Here is a 25867-nt window from a genome sequence, read left to right as displayed (position 1 = left end):
GATTGAAACCGAGACTGATTTCATAACAGTTCAATAAACAAATAGTTAAAATTAAGTCACTTACATTTTAGACGCAAAATATGTTTGGAAAATAACATAAACTATTAACTAATAATAAACTATTGTTTGGAAAATAGTTCCAAACAAAGATCACAGCAGAGATTGCATCTCACAGCAACACTTGTTGCATTACTGAATGATTTAGCGTTTTGAACGAATCAAAGATTTAATTACCCATTCATAAACTGCCTCATTCTGAATAAATCAGCCTTTTGAACGAATCGTTTGAATGAATGACTCAATGACTCGCTCATTAAGACGGTCGCCTGCCGCCTCCTACTGGCAGTTTAGTTTCATAAAGTATCATTCTTTTCAACATTCCTTATTTGTATATTCAAAAATATTTAAAATAATCTAATTTAATACAGTTATAATTTTTCAATTATATTTTTCAATTATTCAGGCAGGCTCCCGGACCCCCCTAGAGGTACCAAGCTCCACCCACAAATATAATGTGGGAAACACATTAGGCTATATGATGATCTACAAAAAATACAAATGTAATGATCTTATTATTAAAATACATTATTAGGATTTTACCACCTCCGCCTCAATTTGAGCCAGGAAAAACCCTGTAAAGGCTTCAATATTTCTCGAGAAAGGAGTTTCCCATAGCGTTTGCAATGCAGTACCAGAGAACCGTTCTCATAAGGGAACTGCAATTCATCTAATACACAGGTCGCACATAGGCCTATGGCTATAGACATACATTAACATCAAAATGAAAGTTAAACCCATGTAAACGACATTTCTACAGACTCTCTACTTTTTTGGAAAAAAAAAAAGAAAAAAAACATTTTGTGTGTGTGTGTGTGTGTGTGTGTGTGTGTGATTTAGTCTGTAAACCTATTTTCTGATTCAAACTCCGGAGCAGAAGGTGGCGGTAATGCACCGATAAGCTGGATGTCAACCGCCGTAAAATAGCAACAAGTCGAAGAAGAAGTTCCTCATTGAGAGGTTTTGTTTTGCCCTGGTGAACATCTCTGAGCGTTTCTGCCTGTGTTTTTGTCTTCCCGTGGATTACTCTTGGACTGTTTATTCTCTTCGTGATTCTTTGCTGCCTGCCCTGGACTGTTTTCTATTGTGGACTGATTTATGTAAGTTTGCTGCCTGACCTTATGCCTGTTTTCGCATTACGAGTTGCTTTGTCTCTACTGTTGTGTTTGCTGGTGATTGACCCTGATTGTACGACCAAGATCACAATAAAGCTGCAAATGGATCCTCACTTTGCTGAAGCCTCGTTACAATTAAGTGAAGATTTGAGTTTATATTATGGAAGTGCCATAAACCGGAATAAGTTATGTATGCGTTTTTCTGCCAACAGTTCGATGTGTTTTTGGACATCTACATCATTTTGGAGGATTGAGTCTGTGGAAATGTCGTTTAAATGGGTTTAACTTTCATTTTTATGTTAATGTATGTTTATAGCCATATGTGTGACCTGTGTATTAGATGAATTGCAGTTACTGTTAGGGAGGACGGTAATTAACATGTCTTTTCTCATGCATCCTTCAGCTGAAAGACAGTGAATCTGAAGACGTGTGTGTGTGTGTGTGTGTGTGTGTGTGTGTGTGTGTGTGTGTGTGTGTTGATTGTCTGTCCTCTGTCAATAAACTGCAGATGTGGTTCATTTGTGTTGCTGGGTGAAATCTGCTATATATTTACAAGATATTTTTCGACAACATTCACTGGTGTGTAATTTTGATTTGTATGAAAGTTTAAAGACAAAACATTTAGCCTATTATCTGAATAACCAGATTCTCTTGTTTAATTATATAGTTACCTTTTACATGAAACATAATTTTCAATGTTAAAAATAATGATGGCTGATTTTATATACAGTGCCATTCAAAGTTTGGAAACATTACTATTTTTAATGTTTTTGAAAGAAGTCTCTTATGCTCATCAAGCCTACAGTTTAAAAAAAAAAAAACAGTAATATTATGAAATATTATTACAATTTAAAATAATGGTTCTCTTTTTTAATATATTTTAAAATGTAATTTATTTTTGTGATGCAAAGCTGAATTTTCATCAGCAAGTACTCCAGTCTTTGGTGTCTTATGATCCTTCAGAAATCATTCTAATATGATGATTTATGATCAATGATGGAAACAGTTGTGCGGTTTAATATATATTTTTTGGAATACTTTTTTCAGGATTCATTGAGTAAAACGTTAACAGCATTTATTCATAAAAACAGCATTTATTCAAAATAAAAACATTTCTAACAATATAAATCGTTACCATCACCTTTTATCAATTTAACGCATCCTTGTTGAATTAAAGTACTAATTTCTTTAAAAGAAAAATAGTTATTGTTCCCAAACTTTTGAACGGTAGTGTATATTGTTACAAAAGATTTCTATTCTAAATAAATACAGTTCTTTTTAACTTTTTATTCATCAAATAATCCTGAAAAAAGTATCTCAGGTTATAAAAAAAATATTAAGCAGCACAACTGTTTCCAACATTGATCATAAATCATCATATTAGAATGATTTCTGAAGGATCATAAGACACCAAAGACTGGAGTACTTGCTGATGAAAATTCAGCTTTGCATCACAAAAATAAATTACATTTTAAAATATATTAAAAAAGAGAACCATTATTTTAAATTGTAATAATATTTCATAATATTACTGTTTTTTTTTTTTTTTTTTTTAACTGCAGGCTTGATGAGCATAAGAGACTTCTTTCAAAAACATTAAAAATAGTATATATATATAATTTTTTTTTTTTTTTTTTTAATTAGTTAAAATGTTTAATAGGCTATATTATTTGATGCCAATCATAAAAGCTGTGAAATATTAGCAAATAATCTAGGAATATAAATGCACTTATATCATAATCTTGTACAGGAGTTGCCGTTCACATTTTGACTATTGTTGAAGATTTTATTTAGATAAGTAATTCAGATATACATTTGTACACTATTATTTATTTCCTCTGTGTGTGTCTTTGGTTTGACTTTGGAAGCCTGAGAGCAGGAATGTGAGACAGCAGAGAATGCTATTTCAGTAAAGTCACATGGTACAAACTATCACTCAAAAATAATCTATAGAATGCATTATGATCTAGGTATATATGTTAAGCTGGACACTTTTTCGGGAGCGCCTGGTCTGCAGAGGCGGCGTTCGGCTTTGTTGTGAAATAAAGTCTAATATTTCTGGCATCAAATATCTCTGAAGTCATTTCCCTGAAAAGAAAGAATTAAATTACAACATTTTGGCACCCCAGATGGGACGTGGCTTAGGAGCTGGTGACGAACCGCAGCGGGCTTCTAGACGAGCGACAAACAAAAAAAGTGGCCATAGGTAAGCAATTTTTTCTTAAGTTTGTGTGTTTCGCCCGGACATTTGCTCGTAGCAAATTCAGATCTGACAGAGAGGAGAGTAAGAAGAGTGTGTGTTTTGCACAAGAAGATTTGCACCTGCCCACACTGCCAAAAGAACCAAAACCTGGTTCAATGACCATGGTATTACTGTGTAATTACTGTGTGATTTCATGTAATATTCTAATTTTCTGGGATTTTGATTTCGTGGGTTTCATAAGCTGTAAGCCATAATCATCAAAATTATAACAAATAAAGGCTTGAAATATCTCACTTTGCATTTAATGAGTCTATATAATATATTAGTTTCACCTGTTAAGTTGAATTCTTGAAATAAATCAACTTTTTGATGATATTCAAATTTTATGACCAGCACCTGTATATTTATTCAATAAATGTAACCTAATGATAAATATTAATAGATAAATACAAATAAGATTGCACGTGCTTAACCCCTGTTATGCTCTTAGTTTCCTGTTGACACTCAGTGCATTTGGGGTCTATATGACCCCAAAAATGCATAGAGCTATTGTACAAAAAATATACATTTTAATAATACAAATTATATATATATATATATATATATATATATATATATATATATATATATATATATATATATTTTTTTTTTTTTTTTTTTGGTTTACTTCTCATCTATATTTCTATGCTGTGTTTTGAGGGATATGAAGTACTTTTTTTTACCTATTTACTGCAAAATTCCTCAACTACACCATTAGCATACATATGAAATATAAAAAATTTATGAAAAAAACAAAAAAAAAACATTAATGATGATCAAATTTAAATGAGTTGATTCTGGATATTTTTGTAGATAATAGTTTTAGCCAGAAAGTGTAATTATCATATACTTCCAGCAGAGACCCCACAGAGATCCATTCATTTTTCTGGATGTGACTTATTGCTCTTATAACAGCTTTTTTATGAATTATATTTATTTAAACATTTTAAAATACATAAAATCAGTATTTTGTCAAAGTTTAGAATTTCTTTGTTGTTGTTTGAGGTCTTTTGAAGTGTCTTGTTATTGCAATAATGCTATATAAATTTGCAATAATGTCACATAAGTTGCCACTAAAAGAAAATACTTGATTGCAATTACATATTATTTAAATAATCGAAATGAATAAAATGATTAACTTTAGAATAAGAAATAATTTTTTAAAAAGTAAATAAAAAAAAAGCTAGCTAACAGGCGGATAGGAATAAGAGTATACACACCTGTGTGTCTGTGTGTGTTTGTGTGCATGCACGTGCATGGGTGTGTGTGTAATCATGCTCATTACACATTGTTTTTTTGCTCTAGTACCAGGCCTTCATTTATGTGTGAACATTTTTAGATTTATGCTGGAATTATTGATTTATTTACCAGTTTCAATAAAAATGCTCTCTTTTGCAGTCACACCTGTTTGTGTGTGTCTCTCTCTGTGTGTAGTCATGTTCTTTCCACGTTGCATTTGTGCTCTCATACCATACCTTCATTTATGTGTGAAAGGTTTTAGATTTATGCAGAAATTATTGATTTTATTTCCCAATTTCTATAAAAATGATCTCTATTGCAGTCACACCTCTCTCTCTATGTGTGTGTGTATTTGTGTCTGTGTGGGCGCATATGTGTCTGTGATAATGTTCATTCCACATTGCATTAGTGCTCTAGTACCAGGCCTTCATTTATGTGTGGGAATTTTCAGATTTATGCGGGAATTATTGATTTTATTTGTCAATTTCTATAAAAATGCTTTCTATTGGAGTCACACCTGTGTGTGTGTTTGTGTTTGTGTGCGTGAGCATGTGTGGCAAGTGATCATGTTCGTTCCACATTGCATTTGTGCTCTAGTACCAGGACTTCATTGTGGTACTGACATTTTCAGATTTATTCTGGATTTATAGATTTTTTTTGACAAATGAAAAATAAAAATAAAAACTTCTTTTTTTTTTTTTTTTTTTTTTTTTTTCATTCATTTCAATGTGGGGTCATATTGACCCCAAAGGTCATGAGTGTGATTTTTTTTTTTTTTTTTTTTTTTTTAAAGTCGCTTGGGGACCCCAAAGCACAAATGAGGGTTAATATATTATATCTGAAGACGTCTAAAAAATTGTATCTCGTTATCCCTGAAGACAGAGTGGAAAAAGTATTCCATTGCAGATAAATAAGTTTGTGTTAAGAGAAAAGGCAAGTTTGGCAAGGCAAGTTTATTTATATAGCACATTTCATACACAATGGAAATTCAAAGTGCTTTACATAGAAGAAATTCAAATAATAAAAAGAAATAAGAATAATTAAAACAGTTTAGAAAAATAAAATACAGTACAGGGGGAGACCGGGGACAGTTGCAACACTTTTTGCATTTCTCTCAGTTACTCGGAGACTATTTGGACTAGACCAACCAAATTTGTATATATTAAACTTGCATCTGTCTGCTAATTACCCATACCATTTAAAGATGATTATAAATGACATATCGTTCACAGTATTTATTTGAATGGAAGAAGTCAGATGTTGCAACTGACCCCGACCCAGGGGACAGTTGCAACACAACCCAGGGACGGTTGCAACATGTTAAAAATACCTTAAATTTCATTAATTAACTTTAGCTTTTTGTCTCAATGAGCATAGAATTCTGAAAATATTAACTGTTTTAGGCCTACTATAATGTTATAGTATTATTTATTTAAATAATATTATTGTAGCCTATAATTTATTTTAGTCATATTTATCAAATAACAGTTATTGAGTTTTGTTTGTTTATGTGTAGAACATAGGCCTACATAGATCCAGTGTGCAGGAATTACAGATGATATTCAATCTCTCCATATTTCAGTGTCAGAAAGGAAGAATTGAACAATTTGCAATGCAACAAAGTTTTATTAAACATGCAATTTATAACTTGTTGCAACCGTCCCAAACCCCATCAGCCATGACAGAACATCATGTGCCGGCTAGACACACTGACTTTGACACATGCTAACCATGTCACTTAGAAGTCAACAAAACAATAATTCAAACTAAGTAGGTTTTGATTAATTCATACAAAATGTCAGGACAGTATGACAAAAATATATCTCATGAAAAAATGTACTTTCATACCTCCAAAACAAGTTTTGTTCAATAAATGCAGCAGCAGATGTTGAATATGTCTACTGTCTTTTTGGTGGGGGGAGGGCAGTGGTGTAGTCTACGTGATACGCAGGTATACGCCGTATACCCACTAGAAAAGGCCAAGGATTTGCGTATACCCACTTAAAAAAAGCGTGAGGATACGTATCAACTTCGTTTTGTGTCAGAACTTTCACACTTTCATTCATAAATTCACCCCGTCTGTGTTTGCGAAGCGACGGATCGAATCGCGGAATCCAGTCACAAATGGAGCTTGCTATATAAAGCAGAACGTCACGGAATTAGGCTATTTTTGAATGAATAAATCAAAAGTAGCTGCTGTACAATGAATCAAATCTCGATATGGACTAGTGTCTATGAATATTAAAGCTAAAAGAGACTGCAATTGTTCTACGCGTCTCTGGGAATGAGCGCTCAGTGTATGCTCCACTACACGCACACACACACACACACACACACACACACACACAGAAGCATGCGTGACTCACGCTCGTGGTGTTTTCAGCGTTTCACTGTATTGAGACATGATGTAAGCTACACATGTGCATTTCATCGCAGAGCTGCTATGAGAGTCACTTGATGAGAATTTCACCATTTCATTTGATAAAACTATTGTCATTCATTCGTTTCATATACACACAGAAACTGTTATGTCTTTACGACAACCTGTCAAAATAAAAGTTCTGTATAACTTGAAGAAATTATAACAGAAATATATTATTATTGCACAGAGTATACTTCAGTCCTAATAATAATAATAATAATAATAGTTTATTAAAACACACAGAAACTCAAATGTCTACAACCCACCAAAATAAAAGTTCGGTCTAACTCAAATTAATTAGAAAGGAATTGCACAGTAAAATGTATTTTAAAATAACATTTTTTTCAAAAACACCATTTCTAAAAGTAAATTTGTATTTGTGCCTATAATGTTTTTTTTTTTTTTATTGTTGATAATTGTCAACTGATAAAACCTGTGCTTCAGGGACCATATTCATATAACAAATAAATAAGTTGATAACACTTAGTATTTCATAATGCTCTCAATTACATGTCGATGCATACTGTATGCATTAGTGAGTGTGGTGGTGCTTATGGGGTGACGCTCTGGGCTGGGTGAGTATGCAGGGAGGGGGAGGGGGAGGGGGGGGGGGGGGTTATATTAGAGTATACTCACTACAAAAAACTAGACTACACCACTGGGGGAGGGTCTAACTGTGCATGCTCAGTATGAGTGTCATTACTCTAGCTTGTTTCTGATTGGAGAAAAATTACATGTTGCAACCATCCCCTGTTACAACTGTCCCCGCTCTCCCCTACAAACAGTCGGATGAACAGCGGCACAGTGCTCATTCAGTAAATGCACAGCTAAACAGATTGTGTTTTGAGTCTGGATTTGAATGTGACTACAGTAGGAGCACATCTGATCTCCTCTGGAAGCTGGTTCCAGCTGCGGCTGGCATAATAGCTAAAAGCAGACTCGCCATGCTTAGAGTGAACCCTTGGTATTTCTAGCTGATATGATCCTAATGATCTGAGTGATCTGTTGGGTTTATATTCAGTGAGCATATCTGCAATGTATTGAGGTCCTAGGCCATTGAATGATTTATATACCAGTAATAATACTTTAAAATCAATCCTAAATCTAACTGGGAGCCAGTGTAAAGACCTGAGGACTGGTGTGATATGTTCATATTTTCTGGTTCTGCTCAGAATCCTGGCGGCAGCGTTCTGCATGAGCTGCAACTGTCTTATGGTCTTTTTGGGAAGGCCAGTGAGGAGTCCATTACAATAATCCACCCTGCTGGTGATGAAAGCATGAACAAGTTTATCTAAGTCTTGTCTGGAAACAAAGCATCTAATTCTTGCACTATTTTTCAGATGATAGTATGCTGATTTAGTAATTGCTTTGACATGACTACTGAAACTAAGGTCTGACTCTAGTGTCACACCAAGATTCCTGACTTGATGTTTAGTTGTTTGACCCCTAGAGTGAAAGTATGCGTTCACCTTGAGAACTTCATCTTTGCTTCCAAACACAATGACTTCAGTTTTGTCTTTGTTTAACTGAAGAAAGTTTTGACACATCCAACTGTTGACTTCATCAATGCATTGGCACAGGGAGTCAATGGGGCTGTAATCGTTAGGCGATAGGGCTAAGTAGAGCTGTGTGTCGTCTGCATAGCTGTGGTAAGAGATTTGGTTCTTTCTCATTATTTGGCTCATTGGGAGCATATACAGGTTGAACAGGAGTGGCGCAAGAATTGAGCCTTGAGGGACTCCGCATTTCATGGATGTCCACTCAGACTTATGGTCTCCTATACTCACATAATAACCTCTCCCATCTAAGTATGACCTGAACCATTTTAGGACTATCCCAGAAAGCCCCACCCAGTTTTCCAGCCTGTCAAGAAGTATGTTGTGATCGACAGTGTCAAATGCAGCACTGAGGTCGAGTAGTACCAGCACTGATAATTTGCCTGAATCAGTATTTAAGCGAATATTGTTTATTATCTTTATGAGCGCTGTCTCTGTGCTGTGATGCGGTCGGAAACCAGATTGAAAATTGTCAAAGTATCCATTCGAGCTTAAGAATTTGTTCAGCTGATTGAAGACAACTTTTTCAATGATCTTGCCTATGAAAGGAAGATTTGAGATCGGTCTATAGTTGCTTAATATGGTCTTATCCAGATTGCTCTTTTTCAGGAGGGGCTTGACAACTGCAGTTTTCAGGGAGTTTGGAAAACTCCCAGAGAGAAGTGAGGCATTTACCACTTCTAGAAGATCTGCTTCTAAACTGTTTAACACACTTTTGAAAAAGAAGAGTGTCAAGAGTGCAGGTTGATGTTTTAAGGTGCTGTACGGTTTCTTCCAAAATTTTGCCATCAATTTCTTTGAAATCAGACATAGTAACTACTTTCTCAGGTGGTCTGATCTGTCTGACCCCAGAGCAACTCAAGGATGTGCTGATCACCTTTCTGCTATTATTGATTTTCTCAGAGAAGAAAGAAGCAAACTCACTGCACTTGTTGTCTGAGAGCATTTCATCTGGCTTGGCGCTGTGAGAACGCCAGAGCAAACAATGCTCGCATTCTCTGTGTTTATTAGTTAGCAATCTGTCTAACAGTACTGTTTAATATGTTATTAGATAGAACTGTTATAGAAAGTAGACAGTATATTAAAAAAAAGGTTATTAGCCTATGCCGTGTGGTTGATGTCCAGAGTTGCTAGCTGGGCAGATAAACATAATCATGTTTGGCTTGGTCCCCTCAAAGTTGCGTTGGATTTTCTCTTCAGCATAAAGGTTTAGAGACCCATCTGTCACTGTTTTCCATGTTTGTATAGTTAGTCTATGGAGTAAATATATAGGCTATAATCTGTGTATTTACATTCTAGCTGTTTTAAAAATGGCGGGTGCTGGTCTTCCGCGTGCGTTCGGTCAATCAGCGTACACTAACGTCACGGGTAGTTCCTATAGTGATGGTTTAGACCCTACTCTGAAGTAGGACCTAAATTAGTTCCTACAAATGGAGTTCCTAGAACTAAAATCGTTCCTAGTTCCTGCGGTGCGAACATGCCGACATCCGGGTACTTTAGCCAATAGTTCTAGGAACTGTGAAAAGGTTCCTCTGGTCAGAAAGTGGCTAGTCAATCTACGGTAGAAAAAAGAGTGTGTGTGTTGTTTAAATTGCTGTTTATAATATTTGAGACGAAAGTCTGTCTAGCTTTGCCTAGTTCCATATTGAAAGAATGCAGGTTGTCTTTGTAGATGTTATAATGGACTACAAGTTTTGTCTGCCGCCACATGCGCTCTGCTTTTCTTTTTTTCATATTTTGCACTGCTGTTGAGTTTCTCCAAGGTGCTTTTTGTCTGCCACTCTTCTTCCTGACTTTAACAGGAGCAATATCATCAATTACACTTTTAACTTTTGAGTTAAAAGAATCAAGGAGATAATCAACAGAGTCTGCAGATATGCTTGGTGTTAAGGATATAGCCTTCATAAATAGTACACTAGTGTTCTCATTTAAGCATCTCTTCTTGACAGACACAGATCTAGCTTCAGTGGCAGGAGAGATCAATATATCAAAGAAAATACAGAAATGATCAGACAGTGCTACATCCTTAATAACAATTGATTAAATGTTTAGTAAATCTAGAGTGTGTCCACAATTGTGTGTGGGTCCATGTACATGCTGAGTCAGATCAAAAGTTTTTAAAACAGTTTTGATTTCTTTTGCCATATTGTTTTCTGCACTATCTATGTGGATGTTAAAATCTCCAGCAATGGCAAAACAGTCAAACTCTGAGGTAATTGTTGATAACAGTTCTGTAAAGTCCTCAGCAAAGGCTGGAGAGTTTTTTGGAGGCCTGTAAATAATAAGTAAATTGTGTGGAGCACCTTTTAACACAGTACCCAGATATTCGAAAGATGGGTAATTCCCAAATGATATTTGCTTACATTGATAGATATCTTTAAAAAGAGCAGCTAGACCCCCACCTCTCTTAACAGCTCTGCAGACACTCATAAGAGTAAAGTTAGGAGGGGCTGCTTCATTGAGGACTGTTGCACTGCAGCTGTCTTCTAGCCAGGTTTCATTTAGAAACATAAAGTCCAGGTTGTTTGTGGTTAAGTCGTTGACAAGAAGTGATTTATTTTTAAGTGAGCGAATGTTTAAAAGTGCTAACTTAACAGTCTTACTTTTTGTCCCCACAGCAATCTTAGTTTGACATGTAATAGGCACCAAATTAGTTGGGTTTGCTGTACGGCTATTGAAGGCCTTAGACTTTCTATCTTGTAATAGAACAGCAGTAGAGAAATATACAGGCACACTGGGTTCCCGCTTGTTCTGTAAACATTTGAGAAAGTTACTGTTATCATAGCAGGGACCCAACACCGAGAGCTGGTATCAGTTGTTTTAGGTTCACCTCGAGCTGATGGAGGAGGGTGTGGGCCCTGGCGTTTTGGCAGAGGCCGAAGAGCTCTCACAGGAGGGGGGGGGGGGGGGGGCGAGCTCGGCGCGCAGGCTTTGGTGGTTGCAGTGCCTGCCGTTTTTTGGTTGTTATCTGGGGGCTTGCAGCAAAAGAGTGGGATAGTTTGGATACACCAGTTCTTCCATTTTCTGTGAGAAGCACAGAAGTGGGGATGCTGGAGAGAGGGATAACGTGTCTGGTGAAAGGGGCTGTTGCTCAGGTGTTATCAGAGGCTGTAATATGGTGTCCTGGCTTCCCTGGCTGTTTTCCAGGAAGTCGTCCTTGGGTGCTGAATCTTGGAAGCAGTTCTAATATGTCTGTCTGTGATGAGCTCTGTGGGCAGGGCTCAGCTGAGATTGTGTCCGTGAGCAGAGGTTGTTGTGGCAGAGTGATGTTATCATTGTCCTTGTGTGATATGTCAACCGCATGTCCATTTTGCTGCTGAAGTCCCGTGGTCATTCACACTGTTTCCAGGTGTGTGTGTGTCGTTCAGATTGGCACACACTGCAGAAGGATGATTGAGGGAGAAGTAGATATTGTCCTTTAACACTCTTGAACCAAGTTTGTTTGGGTGTTGGCCATCCCGATGAAACAGTTGTCTCTGACTCCAGAAAAGATTGAAGTTGTCAATGAAGTTTACTCCTTTTATATTGCAGTTTTTTTTGCAGCCATGTATTAAGCCCAAGCAACCGTGAAAACCTGTTTGTTCCTCTTGCTGGGAGTGGTCCACTGATGAATGTTTGAACTTTCAGTCTTTTAAGTGTTTCAAAAAGTTAATTGAAATCCTTCTTAAGGAGTTCTGACTGCTCTTTATGAATATCATTCTTCCCCACATGAATGATGAGTCGATTTGCAGTCTTATGTTTCAACAGAATGTTCTGAAGTTCCCTGTTTATATCAGAAGTTGTTGCTTGTGGAAGGCAGCACGTAGTTGTATCCCTGCTGCTAATGTTTCTGATTATGGAGTCCCCCACTATCAGAGTCCTGGGCTCGGCTGCGCTCTGAGCTGAGTGCCGCTGTCTGCTCGACCTTCAGCGCCAGTTAGCATCAGTGTTAGCTACTGGCCCATTCAGTCTGTGTTCGATCACATTCATCACGTTTGGGGATTCCTCATTTACATTCATTAGTACTTCGAATTAGGGCTGGGCGATATATCGCATGACATTGTTAGGCGCATCTCGTAGGTAAAGCTAAAGATTAGTAGTAAATCACCATCACCTGCTTTCAGATGGAGCGGCATTCACTACAAAGAGCCGTAGTTAACTGACAAGCTGAGCCATATCGCATTAATTAATGCAGGCGATACGTCCGCGATATTAATGTGATATGGCTCAGCTTGTCAGTTAACTACGGCTCTTTGTAGTGAATGCCGCTCCATCTGAAAGCAGGTGATGGCGATTTACTACTAATCAAGATGTATAGGCGGTGGTAGGAGACCAGTGTTTGCAATCCTTGTCAGAGCTGTATCTGGGGTAGAGGATGCTATTGCGGCAATATGTGAGGCTCGTGACAATCTGATGTCTCGAGTGCCTTTGGGTCTCGCTCCCTGTTTGTGCCATCGATTTGTAAGTCGATCGGCTTGTTTCTCTACCTGTCGAGGAGCACTAGTTTCATGGGACTCACCGGCTATATGCTGAGGGTGTCCATGACGAAGCTCTGTTGTGTGTTCCGTCTGGTTTGGTGGTCCCGTAAGTAACTTTGTTTCAAGAACTGCAATCCTTTGTAAAAGTCTGTGGCAGTTAGTGCAGCAAGTAGATTCTTGAACCTGAAGAGGCATTTTCTATCTTACCCGTATAAGTGTAGGCAGTTGTGTTTTCCTTTCCCCGGAATGTAAGCTGGTCGGGTAAAAGAATTCTGCGTTTTTGTAGTAATTCAAACTTTGTCGTTTGAGCACTGTGCTGTTAAAATTAGGTGATAAAAGGAAATAAAATATAAAAATATAGGAGATAAAAATATAGAAGGTCTAGCTATAGCCTCCATTTTGTTTGACAATACTTTAAACGTCAACAAGAAGTGACTTCAACCAACATCACTTAGAGCATCTTTAAGCACTGACCGCATTTCTTTATATTCGAGTCCAAGTTCAAACACTATGAAACGCTCCATTAACGTACGGAGTTCTGAAACACTGCCAGCGGGACATTAAACAGGAAGTGTCGGCCCGCTTTTACATTTTAGATAAAATGTAAAAGCGATAGAGCAAAGCGAGGAGCAGTAAGAAAGAGCGTCCGAACAGTAGCTGAGCAGGAAGTCAAGTGAAAAAGAATTGGTGCAGTGCTGAAGGTTAGCAGGATTGAGTGACCAAGTTTCTTTCAACAGTCATAAATACTTTACAGGAATCTTAGAATTGTAGTAAATTGGATTTGTTGATTCAATAATAGAAAAATAAAATAAAATAAATAAATAAATAAGAGGAATTCTACGAAGCCCCTAAAGGGATGTGGTGGTGGAAAAAAATTTAGGATGGGAGAATTTTTATTTTTTTTTAAATCTTTTGCGTTCCCTCGCAAAGACATTTGCGTTCCCACGCAAAACCTGTTTTTGAGCTCGGGCCGACACTTCCTGTTTAATGTCCCGCTGGCAGTGTTTCAGAACTCCGTACGTTAATGGAGCGTTTCATAGTGTTTGAACTTGGACTCGAATATAAAGAAATGCGGTCAGTGCTTAAAGATGCTCTAAGTGATGTTGGTTGAAGTCACTTCTTGTTGACGTTTAAAGTATTGTCAAACAAAATGGAGGCTATAGCTAGACCTTCCCTCCTCCTCATCTGCGCACTAACCCCCCCAAACCCCACCCCAAAGTTTTCTTGTCGGTTATTGGCTGGAACAGTTTATGTTTCGTTGTGCGGGTGAGCCCAGTTTGTTTTTGATGAAACGAAACCCAAATTTTTTTTACTTGCTTTTGTTTGTTTAGTTACATAAAGCCTATTACATATACAGATGCATACAATTACGTACATCTGTACAATAACTGTACCATAACAAATAAAATTACCATTTCACTGACAATGTGTGATTTTGTGAGTAAAAGGTTTCTACAGATCTAATAACTAAAATAAACAGATTCAAATAAAGCAAACGTATAGTGAAATAAACTTTGTGATGATGCTGTAGTTTGTTTCAGCCTGTTGACACCAATAAAATGAGCTTAATGTGCCAATTTACAGAAGATCTCAGACATCACCATAATGAATGAGCTGAAAACAGGGAACTTTTGGAGACAAAGAGTTTTTTCAGCAGCAGTTTAACATGATGGCTCTGTACTTTTTAAATGCAGATTGGATAAAAACACAGTGATCACAGTTCACACCTGCAGTGAAGCCCCTCCCACAACAATTCACCAATAAATACTGGGAATATTCCCATCATCCTACAAGAGAAGGACAAACTCCAGGAGTAGCAGCTGAAATCTGTGTGACTGTTAAAGATGGAGTTTATTAAAGAGGAGATTGAAGACATGAGGGATCCAGAACCATCCAGAATAAAGCATGAAGATACTGAGGAACAAATAGGTTGGTGTCCATTCTTGATTCTTCATTGTTGAGGTGAAGTGAATGACATAACAAAAAGTGAAAGATCTGATCTCTGTTGCTTTCTGCTATTAAATAAGGGTTCACTTGAACTGATTCTAACTGTATTTCTGTGTATTTTAGACCAGGTGAGAGTGAAAGAGCAAAGGCAAGAACTGAATGAAGAGGAGGAGGAACATCGTAACTTTACAATTAAAAGAACAAAAGCCAAAAAGATGCACACCTGCACTCAGTGTGGAAAGAATTTCTCACAGAAAGTACACCTTAAGACACACATGAGAATTCACTCTGGAGAGAAACCGTATACATGCACTCAGTGTGGAAAGGGTTTTTCTCGTTCATCAACTCTCAGTTTTCATCTGTACATTCACACTGGAGAGAAACCGTATACATGCACTCAGTGTGGAAAGAGTTTTTCACAGAATAGAGACCTTAAGACACACATGAGAATTCACACTGGAGAGAAACCGTATACATGCACTCAGTGTGGAAAGAGTTTTTCTCAAGCATCAACTCTCAGTTATCATCTGTACATTCACACTGGAGAGAAACCGTATTCATGCACTCAGTGTGGAAAGAGTTTCACTAGTGAATCGGGTCTCAAGTATCATCTGCGTGTTCACTCTGGAGAAAAACCATTTAACTGTGATCAGTGTGGTAAAGATTTTATTTCATCATCAAATTTAAAGAAACACCTGATAGTTCATTCAGATGAGAGGCCTTATGTGTGTTCTCTCTGTGGAAAGAGTTTTTCAAGGCCGGACAGTTTTAAACTGCACCAGAAAACACATAATGAAGTGAGAGATCATGTGTGTTTGGACTGTGGGAAGAGCTTTATGACACTGGGCAATCTGAAACAGCACCAAAGAATTCACACTGGAGAAAAACCTTACAAGTGCTCATATTGTGACAAGAGTTTCACTCATTCTGTATCTCTGAAATCACACCAGCGAGTTCATACTGGAGAGAAGCCGTACGACTGTACTCAGTGTGAGGAGATTCACCCAATCAAATAATGTAGTGACTCATATTAGAAAGCATTGTTCTGTGTCACAGTGAGCAAATGTTTTGTTAGATTCACATAAAGTAAATGTGTAGTTAGTTAACTAATAAACTAGTGTTGCTGTAAAATGCCACAGGATTTGTGTTTTATATGTTAGAGAACAAGAAAATGATTTGGATTGAACGCTTGTTCAAAGAAATACCAAAATTAAAAGAGATTGGAAAAAAATGTAGAAAAAAAAAAAGTTATTTGTTAATAGGCCTATATGAAACAATTCTCTGAATTTGATCAGTTTTTTTTTCTTTTTTACTTTTTTTTAGTTACATAAAGCCTGTTATTACATAAACAGATGTATATACAATAACGTATACAATACAATACAATACAATTTTATTTGTAAAGCACATTTAAAACAATCGAGGTTAGTCAAAGTGCTAACTGACATAATTTCAGACAAATTATAAACACATGACATGAGCACAAAGCACAGTTAAACAAGTGACAAACTAAAAGAATAAAATGCAGAAATTAACTCTCAGGCTGGTTTAAAAGCCAATGAATAGAAGTGAGTTTTAAGTCGTGATTTAAAAATGTCAAGGCTGGGAGCTACTCTGACACGCATAGGCAGATCATTCCACAGCCTCGGCGCCACAACTGAAAATGCTCGATCTCCCCTATTTTTACATCTTGTTCTAGGAACAGATAAGAGCAGTTGGTCAGCGGACCTCAATGACCTCAGAGGAGCACGCATCTTCAGTAGATCATCTATGTAAGCTGGGGCTTGACCATGAAGAGATTTGAAGAGAGTATATCTGTACAATAACTCTGTAAAATAACAACAAATAAAATGACCATTTCACTGACAATGTGTGATTTTGTGAGTAAAAGGTTTCTACAGATCCAATAATTAATATAAACTGTGAGATTCAGATAAAGCAAACGTACAGTGAAATAAACTTAAGATCTGTGATGTTAGTTTTGTGGAAGTTGTTTTTGAGTTGTAACTTTCTGACTTGTCATTTAGCTGTCAGTGTAAGGCAGTTCTCAGACCTGCCAACCTGTATGCATTTCGCGTAGCAGATACGCATTTTGACTTCAAAGTATGCTGGTATGATTTGTCACTCTAAACTACGCAAAAACCTGGTGACGCCTCTGCACGCGCAGTCCACAAATCAAGCAACATTTGTCAGATTCGTCTAACTTATAGGCAAGGCAAGGCAAGTTTATTTATATAGCACATTTCATACACAATGGCAATTCAAAGTGCTTTACATAGAAGAAATTAAAATAATAAAAAAAAATAAGAATAATTAAAACAGTTTAGAAGAATACAAAATAAAATACAGTACAAACAGTCGGACGAACATTGGCACAGTGCTCATTCAGTAAATGCATAGTTAAACAGATGTGTTTTGAGTCTGGATTTGAATGTGACTACTGTAGGAGCACATCTGATCTCCTCTGGAAGCTGGTTCCAGCTGCGGCTGGCATAATAGCTAAAAGCGGACTCACCATGCTTAGAGTGAACCCTTGGTATTTCTAGCTGATATGATCCTAATGATCTGAGTGATCTGTTGGGTTTATATTCAGTGAGCATATCTGCAATGTATTGAGGTCCTAGACCATTGAATGATTTATATACCAGTAATAATACTTTAAAATCAATCCTAAATTTAACTGGGAGCCAGTGTAAAGACCTGAGGACTGGTGTGATATGTTCATATTTTCTGGTTCTGCTCAGAATCCTGGCGGCAGCGTTCTGTATGAGCTGCAACTGTCTTATGGTCTTTTTGGGAAGTCCAGTGAGGAGTCCATTACAATAATCCACCCTGCTGGTGATGAAAGCATGCACAAGTTTCTCTAAGTCTTGTCTGGAAACAAAGCATCTTATTCTTGCAATATTTTTCAGATGATAGTATGCTGATTTAGTTATTGCTTTGACATGACTACTGAAACTAAGGTCTGACTCTAGTGTCACACCAAGATTCCTGACTTGATGTTTAGTTGTTTGACCCCTAGAGTGAAGGTATGCGTTCACCTTGAGAACTTCATCTTTGTTTCCAAACGCAATGACTTCAGTTTTGTCTTTGTTTAACTGAAGAAAGTTTTGACACATCCAACTGTTGACTTCATCAATGCATTGGCACAGGGAGTCAATGGGGCTGTAATCGTTAGGCGATAGGGCTAAGTAGAGCTGTGTGTCGTCTGCATAGCTGTGGTAAGCAATTTGGTTCTTTCTCATTATTTGGCTCATTGGGAGCATATACAAGTTGAACAGGAGTGGTGCAAGAATTGAGCCTTGAGGGACTCCGCATGTCATGGATGTCCACTCAGACTTATGGTCTCCTATACTCACATAATAACCTCTCCCATCTAAGTATGACCTGAACCATTTTAGGACTATCCCAGAAAGCCCCACCCAGTTTTCCAGCCTGTCCAGAAGTATGTTGTGATCGACAGTGTCAAATGCAGCACTGAGGTCGAGTAGTACCAGCACTGATAATTTGCCTGAGTCAGTATTTAAGCGAATATCGTTTATTATCTTTATGAGCGCTGTCTCTGTGCTGTGGTGCGGTCGGAAACCAGATTGAAAATTGTCAAAGTATCCATTCGAGCATAAGAATTTGTTCAGCTGATTGAAGACAACTTTTTCAATGATCTTGCCTATGAAAGGAAGATTTGAGATCGGTCTATAGTTGCTTAATATGGTCTTATCCAGATTGCTCTTTTTCAGGAGGGGCTTGACAACTGCAGTTTTTAGGGAGTTTGGAAAACTACCAGAGAGAAGTGAAGCATTTACCACTACTAGAAGATCTGCTTCTAGACTGTTTAACACACTTTTGAAAAATGATGTTGGAAGTGTGTCAAGAGCGCAGGTTGATGTTTTAAGGTGCTGTACGGTGTCTTCCAAAATTTTGCCATCAATTTCTTTGAAATCAGACATAGTAACTACTTTCTCAGGTGGTTTGATCTGTCTGACCCCAGCGCAAGTCAAGGATGTGCTGATCACCTTTCTGATATTATTGATTTTCTCAGAGAAGAAAGAAGCAAACTCACTGCACTTGCTGTCTGAGAGCATTTCACTGGGAATCTGGCTTGGGGGGTTTGTCAGTCTCTCTACAGTAGCAAAAAGAGTGCGTGTGTTGTTTAAATTACTGTTTATAATATTTGAGAAGAAAGTCTGTCTAGCTTTGCCTAGTTCCATATTGAAAGCACGAAGGCTGTCTTTGTAGATGTTATAATGGACTACAAGTTTTGTCTTCCGCCACATGCGCTCTGCTTTTCTGCATTGTCTTTTCATATTTTGCACTGCTGTTGAGTTTCTCCAAGGTGCCTTTTGTCTGCCACTCTTCTTCCTGACTTTAACAGGAGCAATATCATCAATTACACCTTTAACTTTTGAGTTAAAAGAATCAAGGAGAAAATCAACAGAGTCAGCAGATATGCTTGGTGTTAAGGATATAGCCTTCATAAATAGGACACTAGTGTTCTCATTTAAGCATCTCTTCTTGACAGACACAGATCTAGCTTCAGTGGCAGGAGAGATCAATATATCAAAGAAAATACAGAAATGATCAGACAGTGCTACATCCTTAATAACAATCGATGAAATGTTTAGACCCTTACTGATAAGTAAATCTAGAGTGTGTCCACGATTGTGTGTGGGTCCATGTACATGCTGAGTCAGATCAAAAGTTTTTAAAACAGTTTTGATTTCTTTTGCCATATTGTTTTCTGCATTATCTATGTGAATGTTAAAATCTCCAGCAATTGCAAAACAGTCAAACTCTGAGGTAATTGTTGATAACAGTTCTGTAAAGTCCTCAGTGAAGGCTGGAGAGTATTTTGGCGGCCTGTAAATAATGATAAGTAAAATGCGTGGAGCACCTTTTAACACAATACCCAGATATTCGAAAGACGGGTAATTCCCAAATGATATTTGCTTACATTGATAGATATCTTTAAAAAGAGCAGCTAGACCCCCACCTCTCTTAACAGCTCTGCAGACACTCATAAAAGTAAAGTTAGGAGGGGCTGCTTCATTGAGGATTGTTGCACTGCAGCTGTCTTCTAGCCAGGTTTCATTTAGAAGCATAAAATCCAGGTTGTTTGTGGTTATTAAGTCGTTGACTAGAAGTGATTTATTTTTAAGTGAGCGAATGTTTAAAAGAGCTAACTTAACAGACTTACTTTTCCCCACAGCAATATTAGTTTGACGTGTAATAGGCACCAGATTAGTTGGGTTTGCTGCACGGCTATTGAAGGCCTTAGACTTTCTATCATGTAATAGAACAGCAATAGAGAAAGATACAGGCACACTGGGTTCCCGCTTGTTTTGTAAACATTTGAGAAAGTTACTGTTATCAAAACGGGGACCCGACACATATCACTGAGAGCTGGTATCAGTTGTTTTTGGTTCACCTCGAGCAGAAGGAGGAGGGTGTGGGCCCTGGCGTTGTGGCAGAGGCCGAAGAGCTCTCACAGGAGGGGGAGGGCGAGCTGGGCCCGCAGGCTTTGGTGGTAGTGGTGCCTGTCTTTTTTTAGTTGGTATCTGGGGGCTTGCAGCAAAAGAGTGGGATAGTCTGGTTCCAGCATGCACCAGTTCTTCCATTTTCTGTGAGAAGCACAGTAGTGGCGTTGCAGGCGAGAGGGAGAAAGTGTCTGGTGAAAGGGGCTGTTGCTCCGGTGTTATAGGAGGCTGTAATATGCTGTCCTGGCTTCCCTGGCTGTTTTCCAGGAAGTCGTCCTTGGGTGCTGAATCTTCAAGCAGTTCTGATATGGCTGTCTGTGGTGAGCTCTGTGTGCAGGGCTCAGCTGAGATTGTGTCCGTGAGCAGAGGTTGTTGTGGCGGAGTGGTGTTATCATGTCCATTTTGCTGCTGAAGTGAAGTCCCGTGGTCATTCATACTGAGTCCAGGTGTGTGTGTGCCATTCAGATTGAGTGGATTGGCACAAACCGCAGAAGGATGATTTAGGGAGAAGTAGATATTGTCCTTTAACACTCTTGAACCAAGTTTGTTTGGGTGATGGCCGTCCCGATGAAACAGTTGTCGTTGACTCCAGAAAAGATTGAAATTGTCAATGAAGTTCACTGCTTTTATATTGCAGGTTTTTTGCAGCCATGTATTTAGCCCAAGCAACCGTGAAAACCTGTTTGTTCCTCTTGCTGGGAGTGGTCCACTGATGAATGTTTCAACTTTCAGTCTTTTAAGTGTTTCAAAAAGTTCATTGAAATCCTTCCTAAGGAGTTCTGACTGCTCTTTATGAATATCATTCTTCCCCACATGTATGATGAGTCGATTTGCAGTCTTATGTTTCATCAGAATGTTCTGAAGTTCCCTGTTTATATCAGAAGTTGTTGCTTGTGGAAGGCAGCACGTAGTTGTATCCCTGTTGCTAATGTTTCTGATTATGGAGTCCCCCACTATCAGAGTCCTGGGCTCGGCTGCGCTCTGAGCTGAGTGCCGCTGTCTGCTCGACCTTGAGCGCCAGTTAGCATCAGTGTTAGCTACTGGCCTATTCAGTCTGTGTTCGATCACATTCATCACATTTGTGGATTCCTCATTTACATTCATTAGTACTTCAAATCTGTTCTCAAGATGTATAGGTGGTGGTAGCAGACCAGTGTTTGCAATCCTTGTCAGAGCTGTATCTGGGGTAGAGGATGCTACTGCGGTAATATGTGATGCTCGTGACAATCTGATGTCTCGAGTGCCTTTGGGTCTCGCTCCCTGTTTGTGCCATCGATTAGTAAGTCGATCGGCTTGTTTCTCTACCTGTCGAGGAGTACTAGTTTCATGGGACTCACCGGTATGCTGAGGGTGTCCATGACGAAGCTCTGTTGTGTGCTCCGTCTGGTTTGGTGGTCCCGTAAGTAACTTTGTTTCTAGAACTGCAATCCTTTGTAAAAGTCTGTGGCAGTTAGTGCAGCAAGTAGATTCCAGAAGAGGCATTTTCTCTTATCCTTGTAGGCAGTTGTGTTTTCCTTTCCCGGTATGTAAGCTGGTCGGGTAAAAGAATTCTCAGTTTTTGTAGTAATCCAAACTTTGTCGTATGAGCACTGTGCTGATTTGCTGAAGTTAAAATTAGGTGATAAAAGGAAATAAAATAAAGGAAATCAAAAATAGAAAAAATAGGAGATAAAATGTAAAAGCGATAGAGCAAAGCGCGGAGCAGTAAGCAAGAGCGTCCGAACAGTAGCTGAGCAGGAAGTTATACTTGATATTATTTTTTAGAATAAGTGATTCGTTGTGCTATTATTGGACTCCTGTCTATTCATTGTCAACTGTTTTCTATAAATATGTTTGTATTGCCTAGCATTTATTCAGCTAATGCGTGTTTAAAATGTGCAATGTTCAAATGTAAAGACAGCACGTCACAAATAGAAGCCCTTTTCCCTGTGGTATTTAATATCATATTTGGATATTGGAATAATAATCAATGTTCCTATTTGTTTTTTTGTTTTTTTTTTACTGTTTTCTAGGGGTTTCTTAATTATAGACTAGTTGACCAGCACACATTATATGCAATGCAATATAATGCATGTGTGTCGTCGTTGTCCACCATAAAGATAAACTGCCTGACGTTGTGGATGTTGCACATCACCTCGGTCGTATCAAACCTGGAAGCGGCACTCCTAGAGGTGTTATATTTCAGTTCACATCACGTTTTTTTCAGGGATGCTGTCTGGCGTGCTGCCAAAGATGCAGAATTTCTGAAGAACAACCACCTGAGGATCTCTGAGGACATGTCTCCTGCCGACAGAGAAAAGAGGCTGAAATTATGGCCTGCTGTCGAAAAAGCACGTAAGGAAAACAAGAAAGCTTTCTTCGTCAGTGGCTGTGCTTTTGTAGACGGCGTTTAGATTCATCCACCCACTTAAACTACGAGAGATGCCCTACTGTGATTAAGGTGAATGAAACTGGAAGAAAATACATGTTTACAGCGTCTTTCAGTGCAAAGGTACTCTCCTTCTTTCTTTGTTTAAAGTCTCGAGTGAGACTGAGACTCCAGTTCAAAACAAAGTGTTTTGGTTTGTAAATTTATGAATAATAATACAAAATTATGAAAAAAAAATTTTGTAAACAAGTTTAAAGACTTGAATGAGACTGAAACTCAAGGGAACAGGCCCGAGCCAGCTGGGGCGTGATTGGCTCAGTAAAATTCAGTTAAACTGGGGAGAGATAAGACTCATAAAAGGGCTTTGTGCTGGGGATGTGGTTGCGAGGTATCCAGAAGTGTTTAAGGATGAGCTGGGCACCCTAAGGGGCACCACGGTGAAACTTGCTACAATGCTACACCTCACTTCTTTAAACCCCGGTCTGTCCCATATGCAATGAAGCATAAAGTGGAAAAGGAGCTTGACAGGCTTCATCAGCTGGGTATCATTGAGCCAATTAAATTTTCAAACTGGCAGCCCCAATCGTTCTCTTGTTAAAAGAAGATGGTACAGTCCGCATTTGTGGAGACTATAAGCTGACAATCAATCAAGCAGCGAAGGTGGAGACATAACCTATTCCAAGAGTGGAAGATTTGTTCTCAATGCTGGCGGGAGGCAAAACTTTCACTAAGCTTGATATGAGTCATGCCTATTAACAGTTGTTGCTGGATGAGGAGTCAAAGCAATACGTCACGATCAACACTCACAAAGGGCTGTTTAAATATAACAGGCTGGTGTTTGGGGTGGCGTCTAGCCCGGCCATTTTTCAAAGAACAATGGAAAACCTGTTGCAGTGAATTCCAAACGTGGTAATATACCTCAATGACATTGTGGTCACAGGGAAGACAGAAGAGGAGCATCTCAGTAACCTTGACCAGGTTCTCAAGAGGATGTCGGAAGCAGGGCTGCGGCTAAAACAATGCAAATGTACATTCCAGGCAGAGAGTGTAACCTACCTGGTACATCAAATATCAGCCCCAGGCCTCTTTCCAGTGGCAGAAAAAGTCAGGGCCATCAAGGAGACCCGCAAGCCGGGAACTGTGTCAGAGCTTAAGTCATTCCTGCGGATGGTAACTTATTACGGGAAGTTCTTGCCGGAGCTATCAACTGTGCTGGCCCGGACTACCGGCTGTTACATCATGATTGCCAGTGGAGGAGTGAGGAGTGAAGCAGGAGGCTGCTTTCACCAAAGTCAAAAATCTGCTGCAGTCAGCCAGTGTGTTAGTCCATTTTGACCCTGAGAAGGAGCTTACAGTGTCATGTGATGCCTCTCCATATGGCATTGGGGCCGTTCTGTCACACATAATGGAGGAGGGCTCAGAGAAACCCATTGCATTTGCGTCAAGGATGCTTACAAAAGCAGATAAGGGTTATTCTCAACTAGAAAAAGAGGGCTTGGCCGTGGTATTTGCTGTGAAGCGTTTTCACCAATATCTCTATGGCCATTCCTTCACAGTTTTCACGGACCATAAGCCATTGATGAGCCTGTTCAGTGAGCATAAGAGTGTCCCTTCCATGGCGTCAGCTCGTATCCAGAGGTGGGCACTGACATTGTCTGCCTATCAATATCGTATATTGTACAGAGCGGAGAAGGATAATGCCAATGCGGATGCATTGAGCCGATAGCATTGAGCCAGACACCCCTGTCCCCACTCCTCTGCCTCCTGAAACTGTTTTCCTGCTGGAAAAGTTGAGTGACTCACCAGTGAGCGCGAAGCAGATCAAAGCTTGGACAGAAAGGGACAAGGTCTTGTCAAAGCCAAAGCCAAAGTTACAGCTGCCATGACAATTGACACACTGCAACACACTGTGTGTTTTCAGTACACGGACTGCCGGATGTAGTTGTAACTGATAATGGACCGACCTTTACATGAGAGCTGTTTCAAGAATTTGTCAAGAGGAATGGAATTAGACACATTCGTGTGTCACATTCCTGTGTCCTCAGCCTCTTTTCTCTGTCGGCAGGAGACAAGTCCTCAGAGATTCTCAGGTGGTTGTTCTTCAGAAAGTCTGCATCTTTGGCAGCACGCCAGACAGCATCCCTGAAAAAACGTGATGTGAACAGCATCTTTCCATCCGGCATCGAACGGGCTGGCCGAGAGCTGGGGGGCTATAAGGAAACCCACACCAGCCCGCCGCCCCTCACCATGGGCAACTCCAGAGTGGTAAAGAGTCCATTCCCTCTCAAGCAGTGTGGTTCCAGAGCCCAAGCCGTGCGTGGAGGTGATCCCGACTATCTCTAGTCGGTACCTCTCAACCTCCCGCACAATCTCAGGCTCCTTCCCCGCCAGAGAGGTGACGTTCCACGTCCCTAGAGCTAGTTTCCGTGTCCAGGGATTGGGCTGTCGAGGCCCCCGCCTTTGACTGCTGCCCGATCCACTTTGCACTGGCCCCTTACGGTCCCTCCTGTGGGTGGTGGGACCACGGGAGGGCCTCGGCCGCGCCTTACCAGGCGACGTCACGGTCCTTGGATTTAATGCCATCATGAAGGGTTTCTGAACCGCTCTTAGTCTGATCCGTCACCTAGGACCTGTTTGCCTTGGGAGACCCTACCAGGGGCATATAGCCCCAGACAACATAGCTCCTAGGGTCCTTTGGGTACTCAAACCCCTCCATCACGGTAAGGTGGCAGTTCAAGGAGGGGTTCTTATTCTCTTCTTAGACTATTATAAAGCCTTTGATTCCCTGTAGCATGAATTTTTGTTACAGACTCTTCGCAAGGTGGGTTTTATCTATTAAAATGCTCTATACTAATTGCAATTATCAAACTCAGCAGTGGAACCTCTCCTAGATTTACTCTGAATTGGGGAGTCAGGCAGGGATGCCCAATCTCCCCATATCTGTTTCTGATAGCTACTGAACTTCTAAAAGGAATAACTGTTGATGACCC

At 39.1% G+C, this 25867-nt stretch overlaps 1 protein-coding gene and 1 long non-coding RNA gene across 3 annotated transcripts in view; one reads left to right on the top strand and one right to left on the bottom strand.

Annotated features, from left to right (window-relative positions):
- The window catches only part of LOC311296696, a 143076-nt gene that overhangs the window by 14635 nt on the left and 102574 nt on the right, over positions 1-25867 (bottom strand). The window lies entirely within an intron of this gene.
- LOC311296670 (uncharacterized protein) lies at positions 973-23099 on the top strand. Of its 2 annotated transcripts, XM_084418555.1 has the most exons (4): positions 973-1157; positions 3302-3378; positions 14783-15017; positions 15159-23099. In XM_084418555.1, the coding sequence occupies exons 3-4, from the start codon at positions 14933-14935 to the stop codon at positions 16049-16051; spliced, it is 978 nt and encodes a 325-aa protein (XP_084274681.1). In that variant the 5' UTR covers positions 973-1157; positions 3302-3378; positions 14783-14932; the 3' UTR covers positions 16052-23099. The 2 variants fall into 2 exon arrangements, with proteins under 2 accessions (XP_084274681.1, XP_084274682.1); XM_084418556.1 differs by lacking the exon at positions 3302-3378 and having other exon boundaries at positions 989-1157.

The sequence above is a fragment of the Rutilus rutilus genome, assembly GCF_951802725.1.
Source record: "Rutilus rutilus genome assembly, chromosome: 9".
Classification (NCBI taxonomy): Eukaryota; Metazoa; Chordata; class Actinopteri; order Cypriniformes; family Leuciscidae; genus Rutilus; species Rutilus rutilus.
Note: the sequence above shows the minus strand (reverse complement) of the source record. Positions and strands in the feature narration are given on the sequence as shown.